Source organism: Leptopilina heterotoma, unplaced genomic scaffold (assembly GCF_015476425.1).
Source record: "Leptopilina heterotoma isolate Lh14 unplaced genomic scaffold, ASM1547642v1 Lhet_15, whole genome shotgun sequence".
NCBI lineage: Eukaryota > Metazoa > Arthropoda > Insecta > Hymenoptera > Figitidae > Leptopilina > Leptopilina heterotoma.
In genome coordinates, this window is record NW_025110867.1 from 3,591,257 (window position 1) to 3,617,483 (window position 26,227).

General features: G+C 25.2%; 4 protein-coding genes across 5 annotated transcripts; 2 read left to right on the forward strand and 2 right to left on the reverse strand.

Moving 5' to 3' along the window:
• Window positions 1-17: 17 nt before the first annotated feature.
• LOC122498435 (histone-lysine N-methyltransferase SETD1) lies at window positions 18-18,110 on the reverse strand. Of its 2 annotated transcripts, none has more exons than XM_043606155.1 (8): window positions 17,481-18,110; window positions 12,416-14,542; window positions 8,600-8,902; window positions 8,204-8,521; window positions 6,680-8,137; window positions 3,841-4,062; window positions 3,422-3,679; window positions 18-402 (listed from the first exon to the last, which is right to left on the reverse strand). In XM_043606155.1, exons 2-8 carry the CDS (start codon window positions 14,354-14,356, stop codon window positions 229-231), a joined length of 4,674 nt encoding a protein of 1,557 aa, XP_043462090.1. In that variant the 5' UTR covers window positions 14,357-14,542; window positions 17,481-18,110; the 3' UTR covers window positions 18-228. The 2 variants fall into 2 exon arrangements, with proteins under 2 accessions (XP_043462090.1, XP_043462089.1); XM_043606154.1 differs by having other exon boundaries at window positions 17,464-18,110.
• Window positions 18,111-18,783: 673 nt separating this feature from the next.
• LOC122498442 (cytochrome b-c1 complex subunit 6, mitochondrial) lies at window positions 18,784-19,989 on the forward strand. Its single transcript, XM_043606163.1, has 2 exons — window positions 18,784-19,024; window positions 19,699-19,989. The coding sequence occupies exons 1-2, from the start codon at window positions 18,929-18,931 to the stop codon at window positions 19,870-19,872; spliced, it is 270 nt and encodes an 89-aa protein (XP_043462098.1). The 5' UTR covers window positions 18,784-18,928; the 3' UTR covers window positions 19,873-19,989.
• An 817-nt stretch (window positions 19,990-20,806) lies between these two features.
• LOC122498466 (OCIA domain-containing protein 1) lies at window positions 20,807-22,683 on the forward strand. The gene is made up of 5 exons (XM_043606199.1): window positions 20,807-21,024; window positions 21,400-21,662; window positions 21,798-21,940; window positions 22,058-22,166; window positions 22,343-22,683. The coding sequence occupies exons 1-5, from the start codon at window positions 20,962-20,964 to the stop codon at window positions 22,509-22,511; spliced, it is 747 nt and encodes a 248-aa protein (XP_043462134.1). The 5' UTR covers window positions 20,807-20,961; the 3' UTR covers window positions 22,512-22,683.
• A 60-nt stretch (window positions 22,684-22,743) lies between these two features.
• LOC122498465 lies at window positions 22,744-25,769 on the reverse strand. The gene has a single exon (XM_043606198.1). The coding sequence runs from the start codon at window positions 24,606-24,608 to the stop codon at window positions 22,758-22,760; it is 1,851 nt and encodes a 616-aa protein (XP_043462133.1). The 5' UTR covers window positions 24,609-25,769; the 3' UTR covers window positions 22,744-22,757.
• Between the last annotated feature and the right edge of the window lie 458 nt (window positions 25,770-26,227).

Genomic DNA, 26,227 nt, shown 5'->3' on the forward strand with positions numbered 1-26,227 from the left:
AATAATGAAAAAAAAAACCAAGAAAAAATATTTTTTTTATTTCAACCGTAGAGTTGCATTTTTATAAAATGTTTTTTTATATATAAGGGGTGGTAATTGAGGGGGGGAGGGGGCATATTTACAAAAACATGAGCAACGGGAGGGGGGTACGATGAATTAATGTAATAAAAGAAAAAAAAATGAAATGAACAATGAAGCTGACGAACACTTTTTTTGTTTTTTTTTTTTTTAATTGAGAGTTCCCCGACATTGAGGAGCTCCACATAGGCAGGGAATTTTATCGTCTTCCAATGGAAATTTGTAGTCGTACGTAATTTCCTCGTTGACTCCAATTGGTTGTTTACTGTAAATTACTATTTTCTTTTGACTTTCTATAGTGATCACTTTAGCGTAACAATTTGGCTGCAAAAAAAAGGGGAGAGAAAAAAATTAATTATTATTATTATTATTATTACTCCTATTCACAGGCCTCGAACTAGGTCCTCGAACTAGATTAAATCACGTAAAGGTCCGTAAATTTGCTTCAAGTCCGTAAAAGTTAGTTTTTTTGAAAACAAGGTCCGTAATTTGATTGAAAAAAACAAAAAGTTCGTAAATTGAACGATATAATTTGGAGAATTTTAAAGAAATTAATTTCAAATGATTGCAGAAATTCAATTATTTTCAAAAGTAATAAAATTTTTAGCAAAAATTCAAGTATTTTCAAAATTTTAAAAAAATTCTTGTCAAAATTTCAATTATCTTTATAAATAATAAAATTCTTCTCCAAAATTCAATTATTTTCAAAAATTTTAATAAAATTTTGGACTAAATTTCAATTACATTCATAAATAACAAAAATCATCCCAAAAATTAAATTATTTCTAGAAATTAATCACAATGCTTTTTAAAATTCAATTATTTTTATAAATAACAATATTTATTACAAGAATTCAATTACGTTCAAAAATTTAAAAAAATTCTGATCAAAATTTCAATTATCTTTATAAATAATAAAATTCTCCAAAATTCAATTATTTTTAGGAATTAAAAAAAATTCTTTTTAAAATTTAATTATTTTTGTAAATAACAATATTCATCACAAGAATTCAATTATTTTCAAAAATTTTAATAAAATTTTGATCATAATTTTAATTATCTTTATAAACATTAAAATTTATCTTCTAAATTGAATTATTTTCAAAAGTATTAAAATTCTTGGTAAAAATTTAATTGTGTTCAAAAAATGAAAAAAAATTTTGATCAAAATTTCAATTATCTTTATAAATAATAAAATTCTTCTCCAAAATTCAATTGTTTTCATTCATAAATAACAAAAATCATCCTAAAATTTCAATTATTTTTAGAAATTAATCAAAATTCTTTTTAAAATTCAATTATTTTTATAAATAACAATATTCATTACAAGAATTCAATTATGATCAAAAATTTTAAAAAAATCTTATCAAAATTTCAATTATCTTTGTAAATAATAAAACTCCTCCAAAATTCAATTATTTAAAAAATTTTTAATAAAATTCAATGATTTTCAATATTTACTTTGAATATATTTGTAATAAAATTCTTCGCAGAAATTCAATTATTTAAAAAAAATTTTCATAAATTTTTTCGAAAAAATCAACTATTTAAAATACAATTTTCATAAATTTTTTCGAAAAATTATCTACTATTTTAATAAAATTCCACAATATGCAAAAAAATGCAATTATTTTCATAAATAATAAAAATTTCACAAGAATTCAATTTTTTAAAATAGAATTTGTATCAATTTTTGTTGGAAAAAATCTATTAGATATTTAAAACTGTTGTAGAAAAATCTTCGCAAGAATTAAATTATTTTCACAAATAATAAAATTATTCACTGGAATTCAATTATTTAAAAAATCTTAATAAAATTCTTCACAAGAATTGAATTACTTTTTTTTATATAAAATTCTTCTCATGGAATAAAATTATTCTTATAAATAATAAAACTCATAGCAGAGATTAAATTGTTTACAAAAATATAATAAAATTCTTAGAAACGATTTAATTATTTTCAATATCTAATATTTTAATAAATTTTCCCAATAGAATTAAATTATTTTCATAAATAATAAAATTTTTACAGAAATTCAATAAATAAAATTATCAAATATTATTTAAACAAATTTTTATAAAATTCTTCACGGGAATGCAATTATTTAAAAAAAAATGTAATGCAATTTTTTTCTAAAATTAAATAATTTTTATAATTTTTAATAAAAATATAAGAATTGAATTGTAATAATTATTCTTAAAAATTTTATTAAATTTCTTCGAAAGAATTCAAGTATTTTAAGAAATATTGATAAAATTCTTTATAAGAATTAAATTTTAAGAAATATTTAATTATTCAATTAATTATTTATGTTTCTACTTAAATAATTGAATTCTCAAAGAACTTTTTAATAAGAGTTGATTTAAAATTGAATTACAGTTAAAATTTTAGATAATTTTAGTAGAATTTTCTAATTTACATTAATTTAAAAATGAATTTCTGTTAAAAATAAATAAATTGGAAAATTCTGAAAAAAAAACTTTTTCGAAAATTATTAAAAATAATGGATTTACAGAAAAATTGTAGTTAAAAACACGAAAAAATAAATTTAATTTTTAATTTTCATAAATAATAAAACTCATCGCAGAATTTCAATTATTTTTAATACAAATTTAATTGAATTCCTCGAAAAATGCAATTATTCTGCTCAATTTTATTCAAATTCGTCAAAGGAATTCAAATTATTTAAAAATTTGTTTACATAATTCTTTATGAGATTTGAATTTTAAGAAACATTTAATTAGTCAATAAATTATTTATTTTTGTATTTACATAATTGAATTCTAGTAGAATTATCTAATAAAAATTGATTTAAAAATGAAATTAGTTAAAATTTTAGATAATAATTGAATTTTGAAATCAATTTTTTTGAAAAAGTTTAATTCAATTATTATTAAATTATTTGAAGTTTTTATTTTCTAATATATATATTTAATTGAAGAATTTACGAATAATTGAAATTTCGTAAAATTGAATATTGTAAACAATTGGATTTGAAAATTGTCAAAGAACTTTTTCAAAAATCAATTGATTTAAAGAAGAATTTTAGTTAAAAATTCTTAAAAATAATAATTGAATTGAAATGATGAAAATAATTTAATAATTTAAAAATTATAAAATATGAAGAATCGATATATTTTAAAGTTACGAAAAAATTTAATTTATAGTTTTAAGTAAAATGTTCTCTTATTTGTTTCGGCTGGTTATATTTTTGTCAGTGGTTTGTAAATGGTCCGTAATTTTTCATTTTTAATCCGTAAAGTCCGTATTATTAAATATTTTTACTAGTTCGAGCCCTGTATTCATCCAAATAAGAATTATAAACAAAACAACGATACTTACATTACAACTATGGTTAATGAACCGAGCGAGATTGCCGCATTTGGTCGCGTCAATAATTGTATCCAGATCGATTCTGAAAAGGTACGAACTTCCAATTCCAGTTGCCTCGTATTGTGATTCACGTAAATCGGCGACAACTGGCCTCACCATTTGTCCAACGTATTCAATTACCATTTCGTCGGCGGCAATTGGCTCCATTGCAAACAAGCCCCAATCGTGAATTCCCGATTTTGCAAATTTCAATTGCTTCTTTCGGAACTAATGGTGAAAACAAAATTTATACAATTAAAAACACCTTTTTTCAACAAATTTCAATAAAATAAACAAATTATTTCTAAACAAGCTAGTACTGAATAATACTTTTTTCATATAATTTAAATTAAAAGAAAAGGAAAAATTTATACGTGTGAAAAATTTACCTTCAACTGATTAAACTTAAGAAGATCACTGTCTGTATCGATACCGAATGCAGTGAGAAGACGACGTTGATTACTTCTCGCTTCTCGAGACAGTGCTTGCATTTTACCGGTGAGAGTTTTCAAATTTACTTTTGGACCATTCGCAACTCCATCTCCTCCTGCGTATGGACCTCCACTTTCCTCTACATCATTACTTCTTTGAATACTCAGCGCGTAATGATGCTGGAATTATTAAAACATTCATTAATTTCTTATTGAAAAATACATACTTAAAAAAATTTTTGTTTTTAACTTTCATAACTTCCAATTATTTAGATTTTATATTTACTAAAAAATAAAATTTAATTTTAAATTTCTTCTTAAGTAATTTTTAAGGTTTTATAAAAATTTCTTTATGCTTCAATGTTTAACATTTTTTACAAGTCGGAAAAACAGCTAAATTTCATTTTTTTACAATCGAAAGTTGAATTTATATTTTTAACCGAACGTAAGTTCCCCATATTATTTCAAAAAACTATTTCTTAATTATTAAAAAAATTAAAGAATATTTCAAAAACAAACAACTTAAAATTTAATAAAATTTTTTTTTCAAAATAAGAAATATTTTTAAATTCTACAATTTTTTAATATCGGTTAACATAGACCCGAGAAAAATATATTTTCATTTGGCGCAGTTAAAAATTTAAATTGTTTATAAGAGCTTTTAAACAGCTTTATTTTTTAATAACGTGAAATTTAAATCTATTTTATATTTAATTCAGGCTCACCAAACTTACATAAAAAATAAAAGTAAATTTATTTCCTTGCAGTATTAATTGTTACAAATAATATCCAAAAAGAGGTTAGCAAATTTTTTTAAATAAAAAAAAATTATAAACAATTTCAGTTTTATGGACGTTATTTTAAAAAAATTACCAGATTTTAATGCTTATATTAAAGAAATATCTTAAGACCGGAACTTTGTTATTAAATATAAAGACTAAGAAATTTCTTCCAAATCGAAAAATAATTTTTTTTATATTACTAATCCTCAAACCCTCAAGAATTTAAAAAAATTTTAGTATTTTTTAATTTTAAGCAAATGGCAAGAGCTTTCGTTGCGCGTCACCGGAGGTTATTTAAATCTAACGGTTTTTTGTAAAACTTTAAAACTTATTGAATTAACCGATAAAAAATGATATTTTAACTTTTAATGAAAACACATAATTGTACCAAATTTTAACTTTCTGGGTCAAAATGATCATCTTTTGGAAAGAAGAAGCGTAAAATTCACGGGATGATTCGGTGTTCTTTTGCGATTACTTTATAAATGAAATGCTAAATATTTTTTTAGAGCTGACATGGTGGCCACAAGTTTCAGTTTATCAATTTCCCTGACAATTTACTGACATTAAAATTACTTTCCGACAAAATTCTTTTTACAGGAAAATATTAATGTTTACGGAGAATGGGTAAAATTTATGAATTTTAATAATTTCTAAACAATTAAAATTTGGTAAAAACTTTTAAAAATAATTAAATTTTTGAAGAATTTTAGTTATAAACAGGATCATGATTTCTCAAAAATTTTAATAACTCCAAAAAGTAAATTCTCATAAATTATTATTTACATTGTTCGAAGATAATTGAATCTTAAAAAAATATTATAAAACAATTCTAATAATTAGTTTTTAAAAATATTTTAATGTAATTTTTCGAAAATAATTGAATTTCTTAAAAAAAAAATGTTGTATAATTTAAAAAAACTAATTAATTTTTTTTCAATTTTAATTAAAAATTTTAAACTTGATTGTATTCTCCAAAATGGTAAAAAGAATTCTAAAATGTTATTATTTTTATATGTATTTGAATTTTTGGAAATATGTAATTGAAAATACTGAAAATATTAAATTTTAAAAAATTAGAAGCTAATTTTCATTAATTTTCATTTTTAAATTTACTTTTAAAGATTTTTCATTAAAATTTTTAATATTTCAATTATTTTTAAAATTTGCAATTAAAATTCTTCAAAAATTGTAAATAAATACTTGAAATAAATTAATTATTTTCAATTAAAATTTAACAAAATTTCAACTACTCAAAAAGATTTTTATTATAGAAATATTTGAAAAATTAAATTATGTTAAAAAATGATTCCCGAACAATTTTTGAAAGATTTGCTTAAAATTATTTTTCGAATTATAAAAATCAAAATAAATTGCACTTTTTTAAGTATTAAAAATTGTTATATTTTGTTGCAATGTTTGGAAAAAAAGTAAAAAAAAGTAGCAATTTTTGAAAATAAGTAGAAAAAATTCTTAATTTTCTTAATATCTCTGACATTTCCCTGACTTTACTGACATGTGGCCACCCTGGCTGTGCAAATTTAAAAAATTCGATTGACTTGGTTAGGTTAGAATTTTGAGTTCATGTAAAATTCGAGTTTCTATAAACGTCTAATTTTTTTCTTTATGAATTGTCTTTTCAGTATCAAAAAACCTTTAGTGAAGAAACACGATAAAATGTACCAATCGTTAAAAAAATCGATTTTGAGTTTATGATGCTATTCGACAGATTTTCATTTGTTTTTTCTAGTGAAAAAATCAGAAATTGAAAAGCATGTCCGCGTAAATAAACGGGTTTTCTGTTCAAGGCGTCGCTTTAAACGTTCACCCTGTAAAATTCTCTTTTTCGACAATAGGTACCTTTTTTCGTGTCGCGACACATTTTTATGCTGAAATACAGAAATAAAAGTTTAGTTAATAAATATTCGTAAATAAAAGAATATAAAAAAATTTTAGCAATTAAAATTAATAAAATAAATTAACTAAAAAGATAAAATGAAATAAGAAATGCTTACTTTATGCTTAGCCTTCTCGCGAATATCGACTTTGTAATAACCTTCCGTTCTCGCGCAACCAGTGGCATGTAACCTGAGGTCATCTCTTTTTCTTCTCTTCGCGGGACTAGGAACATCAGTAGGCGGATGATCCACCCAATGTGTGTCATTAAGCCAATAACCTTGAGCGTCATCAGCCAACAAGGCCTCGTAACTTCTCCTCAAATACTCAACGTCCTCGGCGTCAATTCCTCGCGTTAAGAATTGATAGAAAATACTCATTTCCGACATTAGATCCCTCTCCTTATAGGTAATTTCCGGTTGTGCAATTTTTGGAATCTCATAAATATTCTTTCGATTTTCCATTTCAATATTCTCCTTTTCACGCTCATAATTTTGAATATGAAGTTTAGAAATTTTATTATTTTTCCGCTTCTCCGCCTTCTCTTTTCTCTTATCCAATTTCAACGGTTTTGCTTTAGGTGGTATTGGTATTGCTATTGGGATCAATTCACTTTCAATCGTTGGTTTATCATCAACCGTGACAGCCGGTTTTTCCGGTAATAACGAATAAGAATGTTCAGCAAATACTAATGGCCTATCATCACCTTCGGGATAATTATCTCCATTTAATCTCAAATTTGCCTCGGCTTGGAATCTCAATTGACGAATTTCCAAACTCTCCTCCTCAGAATCGGTTGTTGGTATTTCACTGAATGTTATTTCAATTTTCTCCGATTCTTGTAATATTGGCACATCATTAATATATTTACTTGACAATGTCTCCAAACTTCGGATAATATTCGGTTGTATTTGTCCAGGACTTTTGTGCCTAATAATATTATCTTGACCGGCGAGTGTCATTAATGCCTCGGCAGCTGAACTTTCCATTCTTTCAATATCCCTTGGCTCTTGATTCCATAAATTCTCAGTCTTCTTAACCTCCGACATGAATTTCATTTCAGGTGTTTTTGGCCTATCGATTAATTTCATTTCAATGTCATTGACAATCTTTGTATCGTTTTCCTCTTTGGTTTCATGTAGATAGACTGGCGATGATATTGGACTAGCATCGTTACAAATTTCCGGTAATTCATTGTCATTTACATGAATTATTAGATCTGGTAATGGTGTTAATCGTCCCGGTGGTGTTGGACAATCGAGAGAACGTTGTATCGCAAGTTCCATGATAATATCAGTATTCTCACTTGTTGAGGCGAGAGGACGTGGATCGTAGGTAAATTCCTCATCGTCTGAACTTTCACTCGACGATTCACTACTGCTTGTATCATCACTTGAACTTGCAGCCGATGAGGAGGAGGATGTTGACGCACTGGGAAGACTCGCGAGTGGTCTTTTTGTTTTCGATACTGCCAGTAGATCCAAATCACTATCACTTTCAATTAATTCAGTTCCTAAACGATCCGACAGTCGACTATCCTCATCCAGAGGCATTGGACTCGGTGGTTTAATCTTTCGCTAAAAAAATAAAAGAAAGAAATTACACCTTCAATTCAATTTTTGAAATATAAAATTAACCCTTACCCTAAACGATGGCATTTTAGGCATACTGGCACGAATTCCCAATCCAAAACCATCATAATTGAAACCAAGCGGTGTTGCTTGTTCAATTAATGACGAAAGTCCCTCTTGCTTATTATTTTCATCCTTAACCACATTATTCGTAACATTCTCTTCAAAGGTACTCTGACTCTTTTCATGTGTCTGCGTTTTCTTCTCATCCCACCAATCTTCAAACAATTTAAACGCCGTATTCTCCACCATTTTTTTATTAAAGTCCTTTTTCAAAATTTGCTTCAATTCGTTAACAACTTTATTTAAAACCCCATTAATTGTGGGACCCTGAAGATTAAAAGAAAATCATCAAAAATTTCCATTGAATTTAAAAAATATAAGCATTGAAAAAAAAATTATTCTTACCTGAGGATTATCTTTATATGTATTAAAGTTTGTCATCGCTTGAAGTCGAGACTGAAGGGAGGGATAATAATTTGCGCCTTGGGCATTATTATGAATTCCTCCTTGGAAGGAATTATTGGGTGGTTGATAACTATTAGGCAGGTACGGTGCTCCATATGGAGAAGGATAATGCGCAGGGCGTGGCCATCCATACATATCGCTTACAAGATGAGGATAGTGAGGATGTGTCAACGCGCCGGGATATCCTGGTCCTGGATAAAGTTGATTTACCGGCGGATTGTGAGCTATCACTTGAAAACTGATCTAAATTCGAAAATGAAGAATTAGGTTAAATTCTATTATTTTGAACCTCAAGTAAAAATACATCTATTCTAATATTGATCATTCATTTTACAAATTCTATTCTCTTTCAGCAAACCTCAGATAGTATGACTTTTTTCGATTTTTCTTCTACATTATTGTAATAAAATACCACATTTTTTTTTGTATAAAATGTAATTTATTTCGATTTTCATAATGTCAAAAATAACTATGTAATCTGTTTTTTAAAAACAACAATTTGACAACACTTCAGAATTGTTACAAAAAATTAATTTTGTTATTCTCCGACTTTTCCTTGATTTGCAGACAAAAATTTTACTTTTTCCCTGGCCCTAAAGAATATTCATATTCGCTCTAAATTTTCAAATCCATTTGTTTACAATTGAATTTTACCAAAAATTTCGATTATTCGTAAATTCTTTAATTAAATATTATTAAAACATAAAAATTTGAAATAATTTTTAAAAAAATCTGAATTAAACTTTTTCCGAAAAAAATTAATTCCACAAAATTGTTAGTTAAAAATATGATACATTGAGAGTTTTTAAGATTTTAATTGGAAACCTTTTTAAAATTCAATTAATTCCAAACAGTCAGGTTATAATGCTTTTAATATTCAATTATTGTGTAAAATTTTAACTGAAATTCATTTTTAAATCAATTTTTAATAAAAAATTCTATGGGAATTCAATTATTTAAATACAAAAATAAGTAATTTATTGAATAATTGAATGTTTCTAAAATAATTGCATTTTTTGACGAATTCAAATAAAATTGTAATAAAAATAATTAAAATTCTCAGATGAGTTTTATTATTTATAAAAATAATTGAATCCCTAAAAATAAGAATTATATAAAAAAAATTTTAAATAACTGATATCTTTGAAAAATTTTATACAAATTTTATTTTAAATAATTTAATTTCTGTGATATTTTTATTATTTATGAAAAATAATTTCATGTATGCGTTGAAATTTAGAAAAATTTATTTAAAATTATTGAATTAATTATTTATAAAGATAATTGAAATTTTGAGGAGAATTTTATTAAAATATTTGAAAATAATTGAATTTCTGCAAAGAATAATTTTATTACTTTTGAAAATAATTGAATTCTTGTGATGAATAATATGTTATTTATCAAAATAATTGAATTTTAAGAAGAATTTTTTTTTAATTCCTAAAATTAATTTTATTTCTGGGATGAATTTTGTTGTTAATGAATATAATTAAAATTTTGACCTGAATTTTATTAAGATTTATGAAAATAATTCAATTTTGGAGAATAATTTTATTATTTATAAAGATAATTATAATTTTTACGAGAATTTTATTAAAAAATTTTTGAATAATTGAATTAAGCGAAGAATTTTAATACTTTTGAAATAATTGATTTCTTGTGATGAATATTGTTATTTATGAAAATAATTTAATTTTAAAAAGAATTTTTTTTAAATTCCTAAAAATAAATGAATTCCTAAGATGAATTTTATAGTTTATGAATGTAATTAAATTCATTAGAAGAATTATTGAATAGAAACTTTTGAAATGAATAAATATAATTTTAATAAATCAACTAATTTCAACAGAATTGAAATGAAAAATTTTCAAAAATTTAGTTCTATAGAAATGTTTAATAAAAATATGAAAAATTAATATTTTCAAAGATTTGAAATTGAAACCTTTTCAAAATTCAATTATTTCTAAAAATTCACACTATAGTACTTATAATATTTAATTATTCTCTAAAATTTCAACTGAAATTCATTTTTAAATCAATTTTTATTAGAAAATTCTACTAGAATTCAATTATTTAAATACAAAAATAAATAATTTATTGAATAATTGAATGTTTCATAAAATTCAATTCCCATAAAGAATCGTTATCAACAAATTTTCAAATAATTGAATTCTATCATCGAATTTTAATAAAATTTTTAAGAATAATTACATTTTTTGAGAAATTCGATTAAAATTGTATTAAAAATTATTGAAATTCTACAATGAGTTTTATTATTTGTGAAAATAATTGAATCCTTAAGAAGAATTTTATTACTTTTGAATAAAATTGAATTTTTGCGAAAAATATTATTACTCTTGAAAATAATTGAATTTTTGCAGTAATTTCTAACTTTTACAAAATTGAATTTTTTTTCCTGTTTTTAATTAAACATCTTCTATAAATCCATTATTTTTAATAATTTTTTAAAAAGTTCTTTAATAATTTTCAAATTTATTTGCTTACAATAAAATTTTACAAAATTTATATTATTCGTAAATTCTTCAATTTAGTATATATTAGGAAATAAAAATTTTAAATAATTTCAACAAAAAAATACGCAAATTAAAGTTTCTAAAAAAAAATTAATTCCACAGAATTGTTAGTTAAAAATAAGAAAAATTCAAATTTTCAAAGATTTTAATCTGAAACCTTTTCAAAATTCAATTATTTCTAAAAATTTACGCTCTAATGCTTTTAAAATTCAATTATAATTTAAAATTTGAACTGAAATTTATTTTTAAATCAATGTTCATGAGAAAATTCTACTAGAATTCAATTATTTAAATACAAAAATAACAATTTATTGAATAAATTGCATGTTTCTTAAAATTGAATTCTAATAAAGAATTTTATCTATAAATTTTTAAATATCTAGATTCTTTTGACGAATTTTAATAAAAATTTTAAGAATTTTTTCGAGGAATTCGATTAAAATTTTATTGAAAATAATTGAAATTCTGCAATGAGTTTTATTATTTATGAAAATAATTGAATTCCCAAAAAGAATTTTATTATTTATGAAAAGAATTGAATGATTGCAAAGAAATGTATAGAAAAAAATTTGTAAATACTGAAATTCCTGTGAAATTTCTATTATTTTTTGAAAATAATTAAAAGTTTGTGTAGAATTTTATTAAATTTTATTTTAAATAATTGAATTCCCTTGAAAAATTTTATAAAAATAATAGATATATTGAAAATCATTGAATTGAGGAAAATTTTTTTAAAATAGTTGTATTTCGGTGAAGAATTTAATTATTTCTAAAGATAATTGAAATTTTGATGAGAATTTTTAAAAATTTTTGAACATAGTTGAATTTCTGCGAAGAATTTTATTACTTTTGAAAATAATTGAACTTCTGCAATCATTTATAATTTCTCTAAAATTATTTAAATTCTATCGTACAATTTACGAACTTTTAATCTTATTTCAATCAAATTACGGACTTTACGGACCTTTTTTTAAAAAACGGACTTTTACGGACTTCAAGCAAAGTTACGGACCTAGTTCGAGCCCTGCTTATAGCAAAACTGAAGAAATATTTTGTTTCAATAAAAAAAGTTGCATTTGATCAAAATAAGTAAAAAAAAAGTCGCATTTTTTTTTTAAAGTAGTCAAAAAAGTCATACTATCCAAGACCTGCCTTCGTTTGAAAAATAAAATCTGAAAGCAAATCTTCAATCACAAAGTAGAAGAAAAAAAAAAAACTTTACCTCTTCAATTTTCTCATCACCAGAACTCAATGGACTCAATGACATTCGATCATCATCGAGCGATATGGCAGGTTGAGATTCCTTTCGCCTATCATCATTATCATCAACAGCCGGACTATAAATATCCAATAATGCCTCATCCTCACTTGAACTAATAACACTCCCAAGATCCTCATCAACCGGAAATGGATGTATATTATTCTCACGAATTTTTCTCCTCTCCTTAATTTTATCCACAGCCTTTTCATGATGCGCCTTATAAATTTCAGCGGTGAGAAATGGACTCGGCGGTGTTGACAGTATTTCCTCATCAGGCAACGATTTCTTATCATCCTCACTGTCGCTACCAAATTGTAAGAATGGCGGTGCCATACCACCGGCTTTATCCTTCAATAACATTGCAATTCTCGTATCTAAATCCAATGTTTTTCGACATTCAATCGGTGAATCGCGTGGCGTTGTTTTCGGTGTTATTTGCTGTAATTCCTTATCCTTCTTTTTTGGCGTGAACTGTTGAATTTTCGACGATGACGATGAAGACGTTGTTGTTGTTGTTGTTGTCGTTGGGGGTTTTGTGACGTGTAAAATATTCGGACTATCTAGACTCGATGAATGTTGTTGTTGTTGTTGTTGTGGTGTCCAAACTGGAGCAGCGTAACTTGGAGTCGCTGAACTCTGTGGATTCCACCACATTGCTGTTGAATTTGTTTGTAGAGGGAGATTTGGCGAGACACCTTGAGCGACGTTTGGTAAATAACTATTTGGCGGTGGATGATGAAAACCACCGTAAAAATAATCGTAATTCGTTGCTGGAGTTGAATTTTGTGAATATGAACCGGAATAATTCATTTCACTTGGCGCTGTTGCATAACCAAGATCACTGCCTGTTGTACTTCCGGTTGGTGTTGGATAATCACGATATTTACCACTACCATAACGTGGTGTCTCAATATAGTCGCGAGTTTTTTCATTTTGTGTTGTATTCGCCGTTGGTGGCGGTGGTTTTTTAACACGTTCCTCAGGTGGCGGTGGTTGTGGTGGTGGAATTTTTTCAATAGGCGACGGTTTCTCTGGTTCTGGTTCGGGTTTAATTTCCTTCGGTTCAATGCGCTTTTCAATTGTCATTTCGTCGTAGAGCTTTTTACATTCGTCGCCAAATGCATCGAGAAATACACGTAATACTTTACCCATTACTGATGTATTATTTAATTTTTCAACACAAGCCTTTGATGCTTTTGTACTCTCGAATACAACGCGGGCAATTCCAAGATGTTTATTTGTCATTGGATGATAGTAAATTGTGAGCTCTTCAACGGTGCCAAATTTATGAACCATATCGGATAGAAATGCACGATCGATATTGTCATTTAAATGGCAGAATGTCACTTCCAATGGGGGTGGTTCGCCGCAATAATTTTGATCGATCTTGAAACGCGGCACTGGAAGATCGAGTTGCTCGAGACGTGTCCATATTCTTGTTAATTGAGAACGTGGATCGCGGGGTTGAACAATTGGTTGTGTTGGATCGCCGGGTACAACGCCATCGTAACGATATAATTTTGTTGCGCCTTTCACGAGAAAGGGATCAACCAAAAGTTTATAGTTTCGTGGTTTTGGGGACGTTTGTTGCTGTTGTTGTTGCTGCTGCTGTTGTTGTTGTTGCTGCTGTTGTTGTTGTTGATGATGCTGTTGCTGATGATGTTGTTGCTGATGATGTTGTTGATGTTGATTACTCGTTGCTTCTTTCGAGGCATGTGATACTTGACTGTGACTATGCTTCGAGGAATGACCCGATGAATTTTGTGACGATGATGATGAATTGCTATGGGAATGATGATGGTGATGGTGATGATGATGATGGTGTGAATGTGAGTGACCATGTCCATGTCCGTGACTATGTCCATGCCCATGACCATGTCCATGTCTCTCCATACCGTTCATTGCCTCCGTGCATCATCCATTCACGTAATAATTCAGACTTTCTTTTAAGTGAAGAAAAAGTTTTTATAGGAACAATTGGGTTAATATCCTATCTAAGAATATCAATTGAACACCATTTAAAATCACCAATGAATCCTTTTTACAGTCTTTTTAGAATCTTGACAGTGAATTTTTGATTCAAAAATGCTGAAACAAAAAAGAATTCCTTTTAGTTTTAAGTCAATTGACAAAAATTTAATTCTCTATTTCCCTGATTTACACTAAAAATATTTACTCTTTTTCTTATCTAACTTCAATTCTAATTTATAAAAACGATGAAACAATCGATCAATTCTAATTTATTCTAATTTTTTCTAAAATTCAATCATTTTCCAAATTTTTGTTCGAATTCTTCAAACATACAATTATATGTGAAAAAAGATTTGTAAAGTAAAAAAAAGAATTTTTAAAGTAAAAAAAAGATTTTTAAAGTAAAAAAATAAAATTCTTCAAAATAAAAAATTTATTTCAAATAAAATTTGACAAAATTTCTAATTAATTGGAAATTTAATTTAATTAGATATTTCTAAAAATTTATATTATTAAACCTTCTAATAATAAATTATTGTCTCTTTTAACTGAAATTCATTCAATTAGATATTATTTGCTGGAATTTTTAACTAAAATTCTTCATCAAATGAATTATTTTTAATTAATCTTCGAAAAAGTTCTTTGTGAATTTTCAAAATCCATTTGTTTACAATTCAATTTTACGAAATTTCAATTATTTGGAAATTCTTCAATTAAATATAAATTGGAAAATAAAACTAAAAAAATTTTTTTTTTAAATTCAAATAAAACTTTTTCAAAAAATTAGTTTTACAGAACTGTTAATTAAAAATATAAAAAATTCCGATTTGCATAGATTTTAATTTGAAATCTTTTTAAAATTCAATTATTTCTAAAAATTCACAGAATATGGCTTTTAATATTCAATTATTATCTAAAATTTTAACGGAAATTCATTTTTAAATCAATTTTTATCAGAAAATTCTACGGAAATTTAATTATTTAAATACAATAAATAAATAATTTTTTGAATGTTTTTAGAATAATTGCATTTTTCGAAGAATTCAATTAAAATAGTGTTGAAAGCATTTGAATTTCTGCGATGAGTTTCATTATTTATAAAAAAAATAATTGAATCCCTAAGAAGAAGAATTACTTAAATATAAAAACTTTTTAAATAACTGATTTTTTCCGAAAAATTTTATACAAATTCTATTTTAAATAATTGAATTCCTGTGAAATTTTTATTATTTATAAAGATAATACATAAAATTTTGCCAAGAAGTTTATTACAATTTTTGAAAGTAATTTAATTTCTACGAAGAATTTTGATAGTTTTGAAAATAATTGAATTCTTGTGATGAATATTGTTATTTATAAAAATAATTGAATTTAAAAAAGAATTTTTTTTAATTTCTAAAAATAATTTAATTTCTGTGAAGAATTTTGTTATTTATCAGCATAATGGAATTAATTCAAAGAATTACTTTAAATCAGTGGATATTGAAAATAATTTAATTCTTTCGAAAAATTGTCTTCCAATTTTTTGAAAATATTTGAATTGTTTCTATAATTTTTATTTTTATTTATTATTGTTATTAATACCATTACCAATATCTTTATAAATTATTTATTATTTCCATTGCATATTTCCTAAAAAAATAATAAATAAATAATTAAAACTTTAAATAATTAACTTTTTTTATTGTTCTTAATTTTTTTTCATCATTAACTGTTTTGAATACATTTTTTTTTTAATTAGAATTACTTATAAATTGTAGAAATAGAAAAATTTATATTTCAATGTTTTTTTGTAATTCAATCATTAAAAGAATTAATGAAAAAATAATTAATTATTTTTTTAATTTTTTTTAAAAATTAATTAAAAATTGTAACGCATTTTTTTCTGCATTAAATAAATAAATTAGAAAATTTACATTTTAATTTATTAAAAAAATGTTCTTAAAATTTTAATTTTTTAAAAAATTTACTTTAAATTTCATTTAATTAACAAAGTTATAATTAATTTACTAAAAAATAAGATTATTTTTAAATTGTTTCTTTACACAAAATTTCAATTATTCAAAACTTTTCGTTATTTTTGCAATTGAATTATTAAAAAATAAAAAATTTTATCGTATTTTCAATAATATAACTAATAAAAATGTATATTTTTTAAACAATAATAATTTAATTACGACGAAAATATTTGTTTTTATTTTATTGTTATTTTGTGAGTTTTACTTTTTCGATAATGATTTTAATATAAATAAATTATGTAATTATTGTTTAAATTGGAATTTTTTTTTATTTTAACGATTTAACTGAAATGGATGTTTACATTCATAAAAATTTTGAGGTTATTTTTACTCATTAATGTACATATGATATATGATATATACATATATATAGATATATGTACAAAAAAGCATTAATTTTTTATTATCTCCCTTTTCAATTTTCGTCCAAAACACAAAGAAATTAGTAAAAAAAACTTTAATTACTATACAGCAGGAAAAAAACAAAACAAACAAAATACTCAACAATTTAAACTATTGTACAGATCTAACAAACGTCAAATTAAAATTATTGTTTTCTTGAAATACAAATTTTTACTAATAATAGTTATTCGGTCAAGTAACATTAAAGTTTTCATTAATCTAAAAGAAACAATATTGACGAAAATAAAAATTACAATTAGCTTATTATTAATAAACACTATAAATGTAAATTGTTAACTTTTGTCAAATAATAAAGAAAGTAAAAATTCACTTTGCTCGGTAAGTTTAATGTAAATTAATTCGAAATTTATTGCACATATTTTGTAAATTAATGTTAATTTTTGACAACTATATAAAAGATAATAAAGTATCAAGTAACGAACATAACCTAAAAAAAATGAAAGAATAATTTTTTTTCTCACTATTATTCCACTTTTGTTAAGTTTTCAAAGACTTTTATTCGCAAATTCAATTAAAATTATGTTTCTTTTTAATAAATTAAGAGAATTTTTACAATTATTGATGACATAAATTGAAAATAAGTGTAAAATATCGAACTTGATTTTTATAGTTACGAATGTTTTGTCTGCTCCTTATAGATTTTCTCTCAATTTTCATTTACTTGCTGTCACAAATTTTCATCTAGATTTGATATTCACTTTTGCCTTTTTTCTAATGTTCACTAATTATTCAAGAAAAATCGGGAAAAAAAAATTTTTTTTATCGCAGCTGCCCTTCAACACACACGCCAGCGCATAAAACCACCACATGAATCGTGTCTCTTCTTCTCCTATGTGTATATCAAAAAACGCACTATGAATTGAGAAAATGGATTTAATTTTCCATATTTGTCCAAATCCAATCGAAATAACTTGAATATTTTGATTAAAGGTGAATTGAGAAATTTTTCACAATCACCTTTATCGTTGAAGAGAAAATAACAAGTTTCATTTTAACCCATAAGTTTTTAATTTTCGCGTGTAAAAAAAAAGTGAACACACTATTTTCATGATGACGCCATCCTTGTTACGAATAATATGAACTGTGAATTTCTATTTACCGTTCTTTTTTTTCATAAAATTCAAATGAAACGTTCATAATGAAAATATTACGGTAGAGTGAATTTATTAGGATCAAATTTCATTGATTTGGAAAGTATTTTTTGTTTTTAAACAATTTATGAAAGGAGACAATGAGAGAGGAAGAGAGAGACAGAGAGAGAGACGGAAAATTATAGAAATTGGAATTTTTTTCAACTCAGTCAAGTATTTCCCCCTCTCAAGAAAAATATCCAAATTCCCATGACATCTTGTGCAAATTTAGTATAAATTTTATACATTTCATTCATTATAATAATTACAAGAGACTAATTAAAAGAATATTTATTACAAAAAAAAATCATTTTATTATTACATTTTGATTAGCTGATTAAGGCCTAAGCACAATAGGTTCGCGAAAGTCGTTTGCGAACGCAAAGCATGAGTTAGAAAATGACAGAGATATATTTGTGTCCTTGTCTGTCTCATGCGTCTCGTTCGCGAACGACTTTCGCGAACCTATTGTGCGTTGGACTTTAGTGAGTGATTAGGGAATTTTATTGCATCACGACCAATCAGAATTGAGGATTCACAAGACAATTTGTCGTCTGCTTGGCGGGAGATTTTGAATTCTCGTTTTACTCCTGAATAGGAGAAAAATCTTTCTATTTTCTATTTTTCAGTATCTTTTACTATCATATGAAATTTAGAATTATTTTATCATCGTTACAAATTTTTTTTATAGTTCAACCAAAAGTAGTGTTTTTGTATATGGTTTAATTCAAAAATAAAAATTTTTCAATAAAAAAGAATTATTTGACTCGAGTAGTTGCGCATACGGTGTAAAAATTCGTCTGCTAATTTGTAAGTGTGTTGGGTTGGATAGAAAAAAATATCTAAATTTTAGGAGGAAAAACGATAAAATATATCAGTGAATATTTATTAATAAGAAAAGGGGGAAATAATTCTACAATTATTTGTAAAAAATGTCGTTTATTCAAAGTTTCTTCGAGAGAATTATACCAGTAGTTAAGGCTGACGATGGAGATGATGAACTCGTTGATCCTCAGAAGGTTCTTCGTGTAAGTATATTTCGAGTTGAAAAATATTACATAACTTTAAGAGAAAAACAAAAATTACTGTAAATATTAATTTTAGATTGACGCTAATTTTATTTTCTTTCCCTTAGACATTTTTTCCATTTTTTAACTTTAACCTTAGAATAGTGTAAAAAAGATTGATTGCAAATTCGGATAATTTTTTTTTCCTTTGAAAATAAATTATTTAAAAATTTATCCCTTACTTATTACAAAAATATTATTATCATACAGTTTTGTATTTTTATTATATCTGAAAGAGACTTAAATAATTTTTCTTCTTTTGTGTAAAATACGCCGATTCTTCGTTCATATTTTGAGGTTATGTCTCCGTATAATTAAAAAATTTTTTTTTAAATAAATAAAAAATAAGTAGTAAATATAAAATTCAAAACTGCATTAAATAATTTTATTTATTTTCAAATTGTTTTTTATTATAGTAATTTTTGTTTTGCTTTCTTTTTCTTAAGTAAATTAAATATACTGTAACGAATAATAAAATTGTATAATTAATGAATTTTCTTAAAATGGAATTAAATTCTTTTATTTGAATTGAATTTATATTGAAACTATTTTTCATTTATTCTTTCAAAGAATTTATTAAATTTAATAATATAAAATTGAACAATCATATTAAAATTATAATTTTTTGTTTGCAGGAAACTTGTGGTCAACAAAAAAAATGCATTGAACTGCAAAATCGATTGAATACATGTAACGATCGAGTGAATTCACGTAAAAACACTGAGGAAACTTGTTTGGAGGAAATAGTTGATTTAGTCCAATGTGTTGATCATTGCGTTGCAAAAACACTATTTAGTAAATTAAAATAATTCTCTAAAAATTTCTCCATTAATTCACACTCGCATGTAAACCATATTAGTTTAAAGCTACGAAAAAAAAGTCAATGTTTTAAATATATTACAGTTAAATAAAAATAAAAGTAAATACAAGTTTCTTTAATTTACCAAGATTTTAAAATAAATTTTTATTTAAAGAAATAAATTTAAAATTCACAATTTTCTTGATAATTTGTTTTTAATTTCAATATCCTTATTATGAAACGAGTTGATATGCAAATTAGGTAAAGGAAGACATTCTTATGTTATTTAATTTTGAAAGAAGATGAATAATACATAATGGTTAAATTTGAAGACAGATAATCTTATAATTCTTATTAATTCATTGACAACTTTGAAAATAATTAATTGATTAAAAAAATTTTATTGTAAAGGTTCGACTGTAAGAAAAATTATTTTCAACTTTTGCTGTATTTATAAGTGTCAAAATTGATTGTTCAAACTCATATAATTTAATCATTTTAATTAATTTAATTATCTAAAATTATTTTTTAATAAATAAGGACCTTAAGAAAGAATTTAATCTATAAAAACTAAAATTTCTTAATAGTACAATTGATTATAGTTATTAATACCTAGTAATAAAATTAAATTCCAATCCAATTTTATTTTTATAAAAAATATTTGAATTATAAATTTTTAAAATTGTTAATTTTATATAAAACAGTAAAAAAAAGTTAGCCGCACGCGAATTGTTGCTAGTAAATAAATAAAATGGAATTTGAAAAAATAAAAATATGAAAAAACTATACCAAGAGAAAAGAGATAATCCATTATTAATAATAATTGAATAAATAAATAACATTTTTCTAAGCTCCAAAAAATGAAAAATTTTAATTGCAAATTTTCCCTTTATCTGCAGCATACTTCACACATGTAAACAGGGTGGGGAAGATCCTCTATGTGACACGGCAAATGCCCAACCCTGTCTTAGAGCCGTCGTTCCTCATTTGTATTTTAAGTTTTATTTTGAGGTTAAAATTATTTAAAATTGGTAATTAGGACAATTAGAATTAGAGAAGAATTAATATAATCATATATTAAAAAATTTGATATTTCATTATGGATTCTCGAATGTACGATCCTACTCCACAATCTATCATTTTAGTAGATAGAGATAATAATGTAAGTATGCCTTAATTTTCTAAGAATTCTAATGGATGTTTTTATCCTATATATTGTTTTTAAATATATAATATGCCGCTTAATAACTTTTTTATATTCTACGCACAAATTACGTGCATTAGAAAAATTTTTATATTTCTTAATTTTTTGTAAAGATACAAAACCAAAAAGATATATTTTTTTTTCAGAATTATATTAAATAATTTTTTAATGTTTAATTACTATCTAAGTTAAATAGATTTCATTTTCTTTTTCAATTTCAAAATTCTTAAAATTTGAAACATTTGGATATTTTCTTAAAATGTTAATTATAATAATAATTTTATTATTATATTAATTTGATTCTATTTATTATAGTATTTATATTTATTTCAGAGAATTGAACTTACTGCTGAAAATTTAAAAGTACTTCGAGAATGTTCAAGTGAGGGATTTCGTAACAGAGCTATACCTTTTGCTATAGGTTCGGGTTTTATTTCTTATATGGCAATGAAACAAGCAAAAGTATTGCAGCAGAGTTTTGGTAGAGTACCAGTTGTTTTATTTTCTTCAGTAGCGGGATTACTGTTAGGCTTAAGAAGTTACAGTCCAATATGCCGCGACCGATTGATGAATGCACTTAAACAAAGTGCAGATGGGTAATTATTAAAAAAAACAAATATTATATAATTTAACCATGTGGAAGAGTTTTCCAAAAATATGCATGAAAAATCTTAATTATTATTATAAATTTATTAATTAAATTTCGTTAAAAAGTTACATTATTTTATTAGTTACAATCCAAATGTTATGGAAGATCCAAAAAAGCAAGTACCTTTTGAGAAGGAACAGGAATATTTTAGTCAAAGTAAACCAACAGATATAGAATTGCCAATAATGGGTGATTTTTATACTTCAAATAATAATGTAGATATAAGTAAGTTTAGTAAATTAATATTATTAAAAATCTACACCCATACTCTACTATTTTTACTTATAATTAAAAAATAATTAAATTTAAATTTCGAACTAAACGAAAATTAACTTGATATAGATAATTTGGAATTACCTTTTGAGTCGAAGAATTCTGAAACGCAAAGAACTTACACATCATACGAAAACTTGAGAGATAGAAATCGAAGCGAACACTATGATAAATACAGGTATGTTTTTTTATTCACATTCTAAGTGCAATTTTACTTGTAAGTACAAAATTAAATACAGGACTTGAGATAATTAATAACTTTTTAAAATTAATTGAACAATCTGCATTAGGTTTATATTAATTTATAAATATTGGGTGCTTTTTATAGTTTATTAACTTATTTTTATAACGTAGAATGCAGCGACCTAATCAGGAAGCAAAACCAAACTATAATAATCCTCATCAGCCTGGACATCCAGGAAGTCAGACCATTTATCTTCCTTTTGCAAACCTTGGAGACTTGAATCAAAATCCTAGGAATGTTCCACAGAAATCCGAATATAGTGAACAGTCAATGAGATAAAAGTTTTTTTCATAACAACAAGATGTGTACGGTTATGATTAATAGTACTATTCTTTAATATATAGACGTTTTATGTATTCTGTTTATTATAAACTTAATAATAAGTTTAAGGAAATAAAAATTATTTCCCATAGTTATAATACATAAAAAGAAAATATATTTAATTCTTAATTTCCCGTCGTTTTCAATTTTGCAATTCTGACTTTAAATACACACAATACAAATTATTAAAACTCCAAATTTAAACTAATTATTAAGACACCTATAAAAAACCATTTCAGAAGCGAAAACAATCAACGAAAGTGAATATCCAAAAAGAAGCAGCATGATCATTACATTTAAGGACTTGAAAATCAAGGACCTATCCTGCTTAAACAGATCGATTTGATTTTTACGAATTGAATTTTTTCTTGAGAACGCCTCATCCCACTTATTACTGATACCTGCTTCCATTAGAGATAACGTTATTTCCTCAATTCGAGATTTTAACGGAGATCCACCTGAGAGATACATACCACTTGCATACACTCCTTGGATATCTTTTAATATTTTCATGCCTTCTGAATTATTCGCTTTTCTTTGTTCTTCAAGCCTTATTTGAGCAGCATCTTCTCTTCCATGACAAGCAATATTTTTATTAATCATTAGTGAAATTGTACAATCTTCGAATGATTCATCTGAACCTTTCAATTTCTTCATTAACTTCAAATAAGAATCTTCTGGTTCGTTTACTTTATGCCAATTCACATTTTGAGTTCCAACAACAGTTATATTAGCAGCAAGTACATCATCGAATGTTTCTATTTTCTTAGAATATTCCTTTTGTATTTGAAAATTTGAAATTACAGTATAGAGATAAGACGATTCTAGAAAGTAAAAAATCAGAATAGATAGAAACACTAGTCTTTCTTTATTTTCTTTAGGGTCTCTCGGTGATGAAAATCCAAAAGCAATTTGAAGAGTGTACATAAATTTCCAGTAATGTGGATCAAATTTGAGAAACTTGGCAATCATCCATGGTATGAAAAGAATACAAAATACGATCAGCATTTCATGTAAATTACGTTCAGTTAATAATAATACAGCTTCACTTGGCAATATTGGTACTACATACATAAAAGTGAAGGATCTTGTACCTCGAGTGATGAGGGCGAAATTGTTTAAACAAGTACCAAATATAGCGGTTTGAGGAAGCATCACTTGTATCTCGTTATAAATAACGTTTTTCCAATACCCAACATTCTTTTCTTTGTCGCAACGTCCAGCAATCCAGTTAGTGTCGTTGTAAATTATCTTTTGCAAGGTGAAGTTTAAAACATCAGACAATCCTATTGCCAAGCTTACTTCAGGACCTTTAATACTGACAACATGCTTTGTGCTATTCCGTTTAATGTAGATATAAGGGGGGTAATGAAACATACCCACATTTATCTTGTATCCGTTCAGATTACGAAGCTTGTTCGGAAAGAGAATGCTGTTCTCTGAGAATGATGTTTTAGTACATTTTTTAGTGAATGGATTATAATAATGTTGCTTGACAATTTGTACATCTGAATATTTTGATATTATCTCATTTTCTTTACGCTGCTGAATCTCAAGTACCGTGACGTCTAGAAACTGTTTTGGCCACAACAATTTGAAGAAGTCGCGATAATTGTTGGTTGTTGTAACTTGAAAAGCTATCAGAAGTTTTGGAATTGAAAGTGGTTCAGTTATTTTAGCTAGAGAATCAAGTATATTTAGTACTTCTGTTATATTTCGGTCTTTATTTCTTGAAGGAACGATGACGACAATTGTTGACTCTAGTAAAATTGAAGTTAGCTTCAAACTATGGCTGTTCCCGTTCGTAAAGTTCTTGAAATCAATAAGTCGTGTTGGTATCTTTCTTGGAATATTCTGTACCATTTGGTGTATGAGACAATTGTTAGAATTATCACTGTATAACAAAAGTACTTGATTCATTTTTGTAGACCGATTTAAAATTGTGGTCAATTCGCTTGGCCATATAGAAGATGCTTTACCCGTGATTTCTCGGGTGGTAAAATTAAAGCATACAAATGCTATTAGAGTTTGAATAGTGAACTTCATAATGTTCATTATAACACTTAAACAATATTATATTATTTTTAATTGTATTGTCTTATATGATTTCATTAGTTTTAAAAGAATTACCAACTATTCTGAACTTCTGTCTTTAATTTGCTGAAGAATCTAACAACCATATATTTGTTAATTGTCTTAATTCTTAAGGTTTCAATACAACTTTCCCATATAAAAGTTATTGCAGTAAGTGATTTATTTAATTTTCACTATCTGATTGGTATATCTAACTTATTTTTAAAGTTTTATCATTTAGGACTTATATTTTAAATTTAAACTTGTTTCATTCTGTTGCTCTGAACACAACAAAACACAAAACTACAATAGAAGAAAAAATATCATCGAAATGGTTGAAATGTCGAGAACAATATACAATGTCAATATTTCCCTTTAAAAGGAAAAGTATGCGACATGCAATTTGCAACATGAATAAGTATTGTAATTTACGTGGAGTTTTTTCGCGATACCACGAATAAAACATTAGTTCAAAAATGTCAAATTGTTTTGAACTTTTCAGGTAGCCTAAGCAGTATATGTATCCCTTCTCTTATTTTTCCATTTCTGACTAAGGCCTTTCGGATTTGTCCCAGAAGTAAACACATTACAAATTATTAAAACACAAAATTTAAACTAATTATTAAAATACTTATAGAAAACTATTTCATAAGCAAAAACAATCAGCGAAAGTAAATATCCAAAAATAAGCAACATGACCATTAAATTTAAGGCCTTGAAAATCAAGGACTTATTCTGCTTAAATAAATCGACTTGATTTCGACGAATTGAATTTTTTTTTGAGAAAGCCCTATCCCACTTATTACTGATACCTGCTTCCATTAGAGATAATGTTATTTTCTCAATTCGATATTTTAATGGAGATCCACCTGACAGAAACATACCACTTATATGCACTCCTTGGATATCTTTCAAAATTTTCATGTATTCTGAATTGTTCGCTTTTCTATGTTCTTGAATAATCATTTGAGCAGCATCTTCTCTTCCTTGACAAGAAATATTTTTATGATCCATTAATGAAAGTGTACAATCGGCGAATGATGTTTCTGAATATATTGAATTTTTCATTAACTTCAAAAAAGCATCATCAGGTTCCATTACTTTAAACTGATCGACATTTGAATGTGAAATAACAGTTAAATTCGCAGCAAGTACATCGTCAAATGTTTCCATTTTTACTGAAGATTCTTTTTGCAGTTGGAAATTTGAAAATACAGTATAGATATAAGACGATTGTAAAAAATAAAAACTCAGAACTGCTAAAAATATTAGTCTTTCTTTATTTTCTTTAGGGTTTCTTGGTGATGGAAATCCAAAAGCAATTTGAAGAGTGTACATAAATTTCCAGTAACGTCGATCAAAATTGAAGAACTTGGCCATTAACCAGGGTATCAAAAATATACAAAATACGATCATCATTTGACGTAAATTACTTTCAGTTTTTAAAAATACAGCTTCATTTGGCAAAATTGGTACTACGAAAATAAGAGGTAAGAATCTTGTACCTCGAGTGATAAGGGCAAAATTATTAAAACAAGTATCAAATATAATGGTTTGTGGAAGGAGCACTTGTATCTCGTTATAAATAATGTTTCTCAAAA

Excerpts from the sequence above, each read along its gene's own strand:
- LOC122498435 (XM_043606155.1), bottom strand. The coding sequence starts at position 14,356 with ATGAACGGTATGGAGAGACATGGACATGGTCATGGGCATGGACATAGT. Across the intron at positions 8,903-12,415 it reads GTGATGAGAAAATTGAAGAG|ATCAGTTTTCAAGTGATAGC; the intron begins GTAAAGTTTTTT and ends TTTCGAATTTAG. Across the intron at positions 3,680-3,840 it reads TTAAGTTTAATCAGTTGAAG|TTCCGAAAGAAGCAATTGAA; the intron begins GTAAATTTTTCA and ends TTTCACCATTAG.
- LOC122498442 (XM_043606163.1), top strand. The coding sequence starts at position 18,929 with ATGTCGTTTATTCAAAGTTTCTTCGAGAGAATTATACCAGTAGTTAAG. Across the intron at positions 19,025-19,698 it reads ATCCTCAGAAGGTTCTTCGT|GAAACTTGTGGTCAACAAAA; the intron begins GTAAGTATATTT and ends TTTTGTTTGCAG.
- LOC122498466 (XM_043606199.1), top strand. The coding sequence starts at position 20,962 with ATGGATTCTCGAATGTACGATCCTACTCCACAATCTATCATTTTAGTA. Across the intron at positions 21,941-22,057 it reads AAATAATAATGTAGATATAA|ATAATTTGGAATTACCTTTT; the intron begins GTAAGTTTAGTA and ends AACTTGATATAG. Across the intron at positions 22,167-22,342 it reads GAACACTATGATAAATACAG|AATGCAGCGACCTAATCAGG; the intron begins GTATGTTTTTTT and ends TTTATAACGTAG.
- LOC122498465 (XM_043606198.1), bottom strand. The coding sequence starts at position 24,608 with ATGAACATTATGAAGTTCACTATTCAAACTCTAATAGCATTTGTATGC.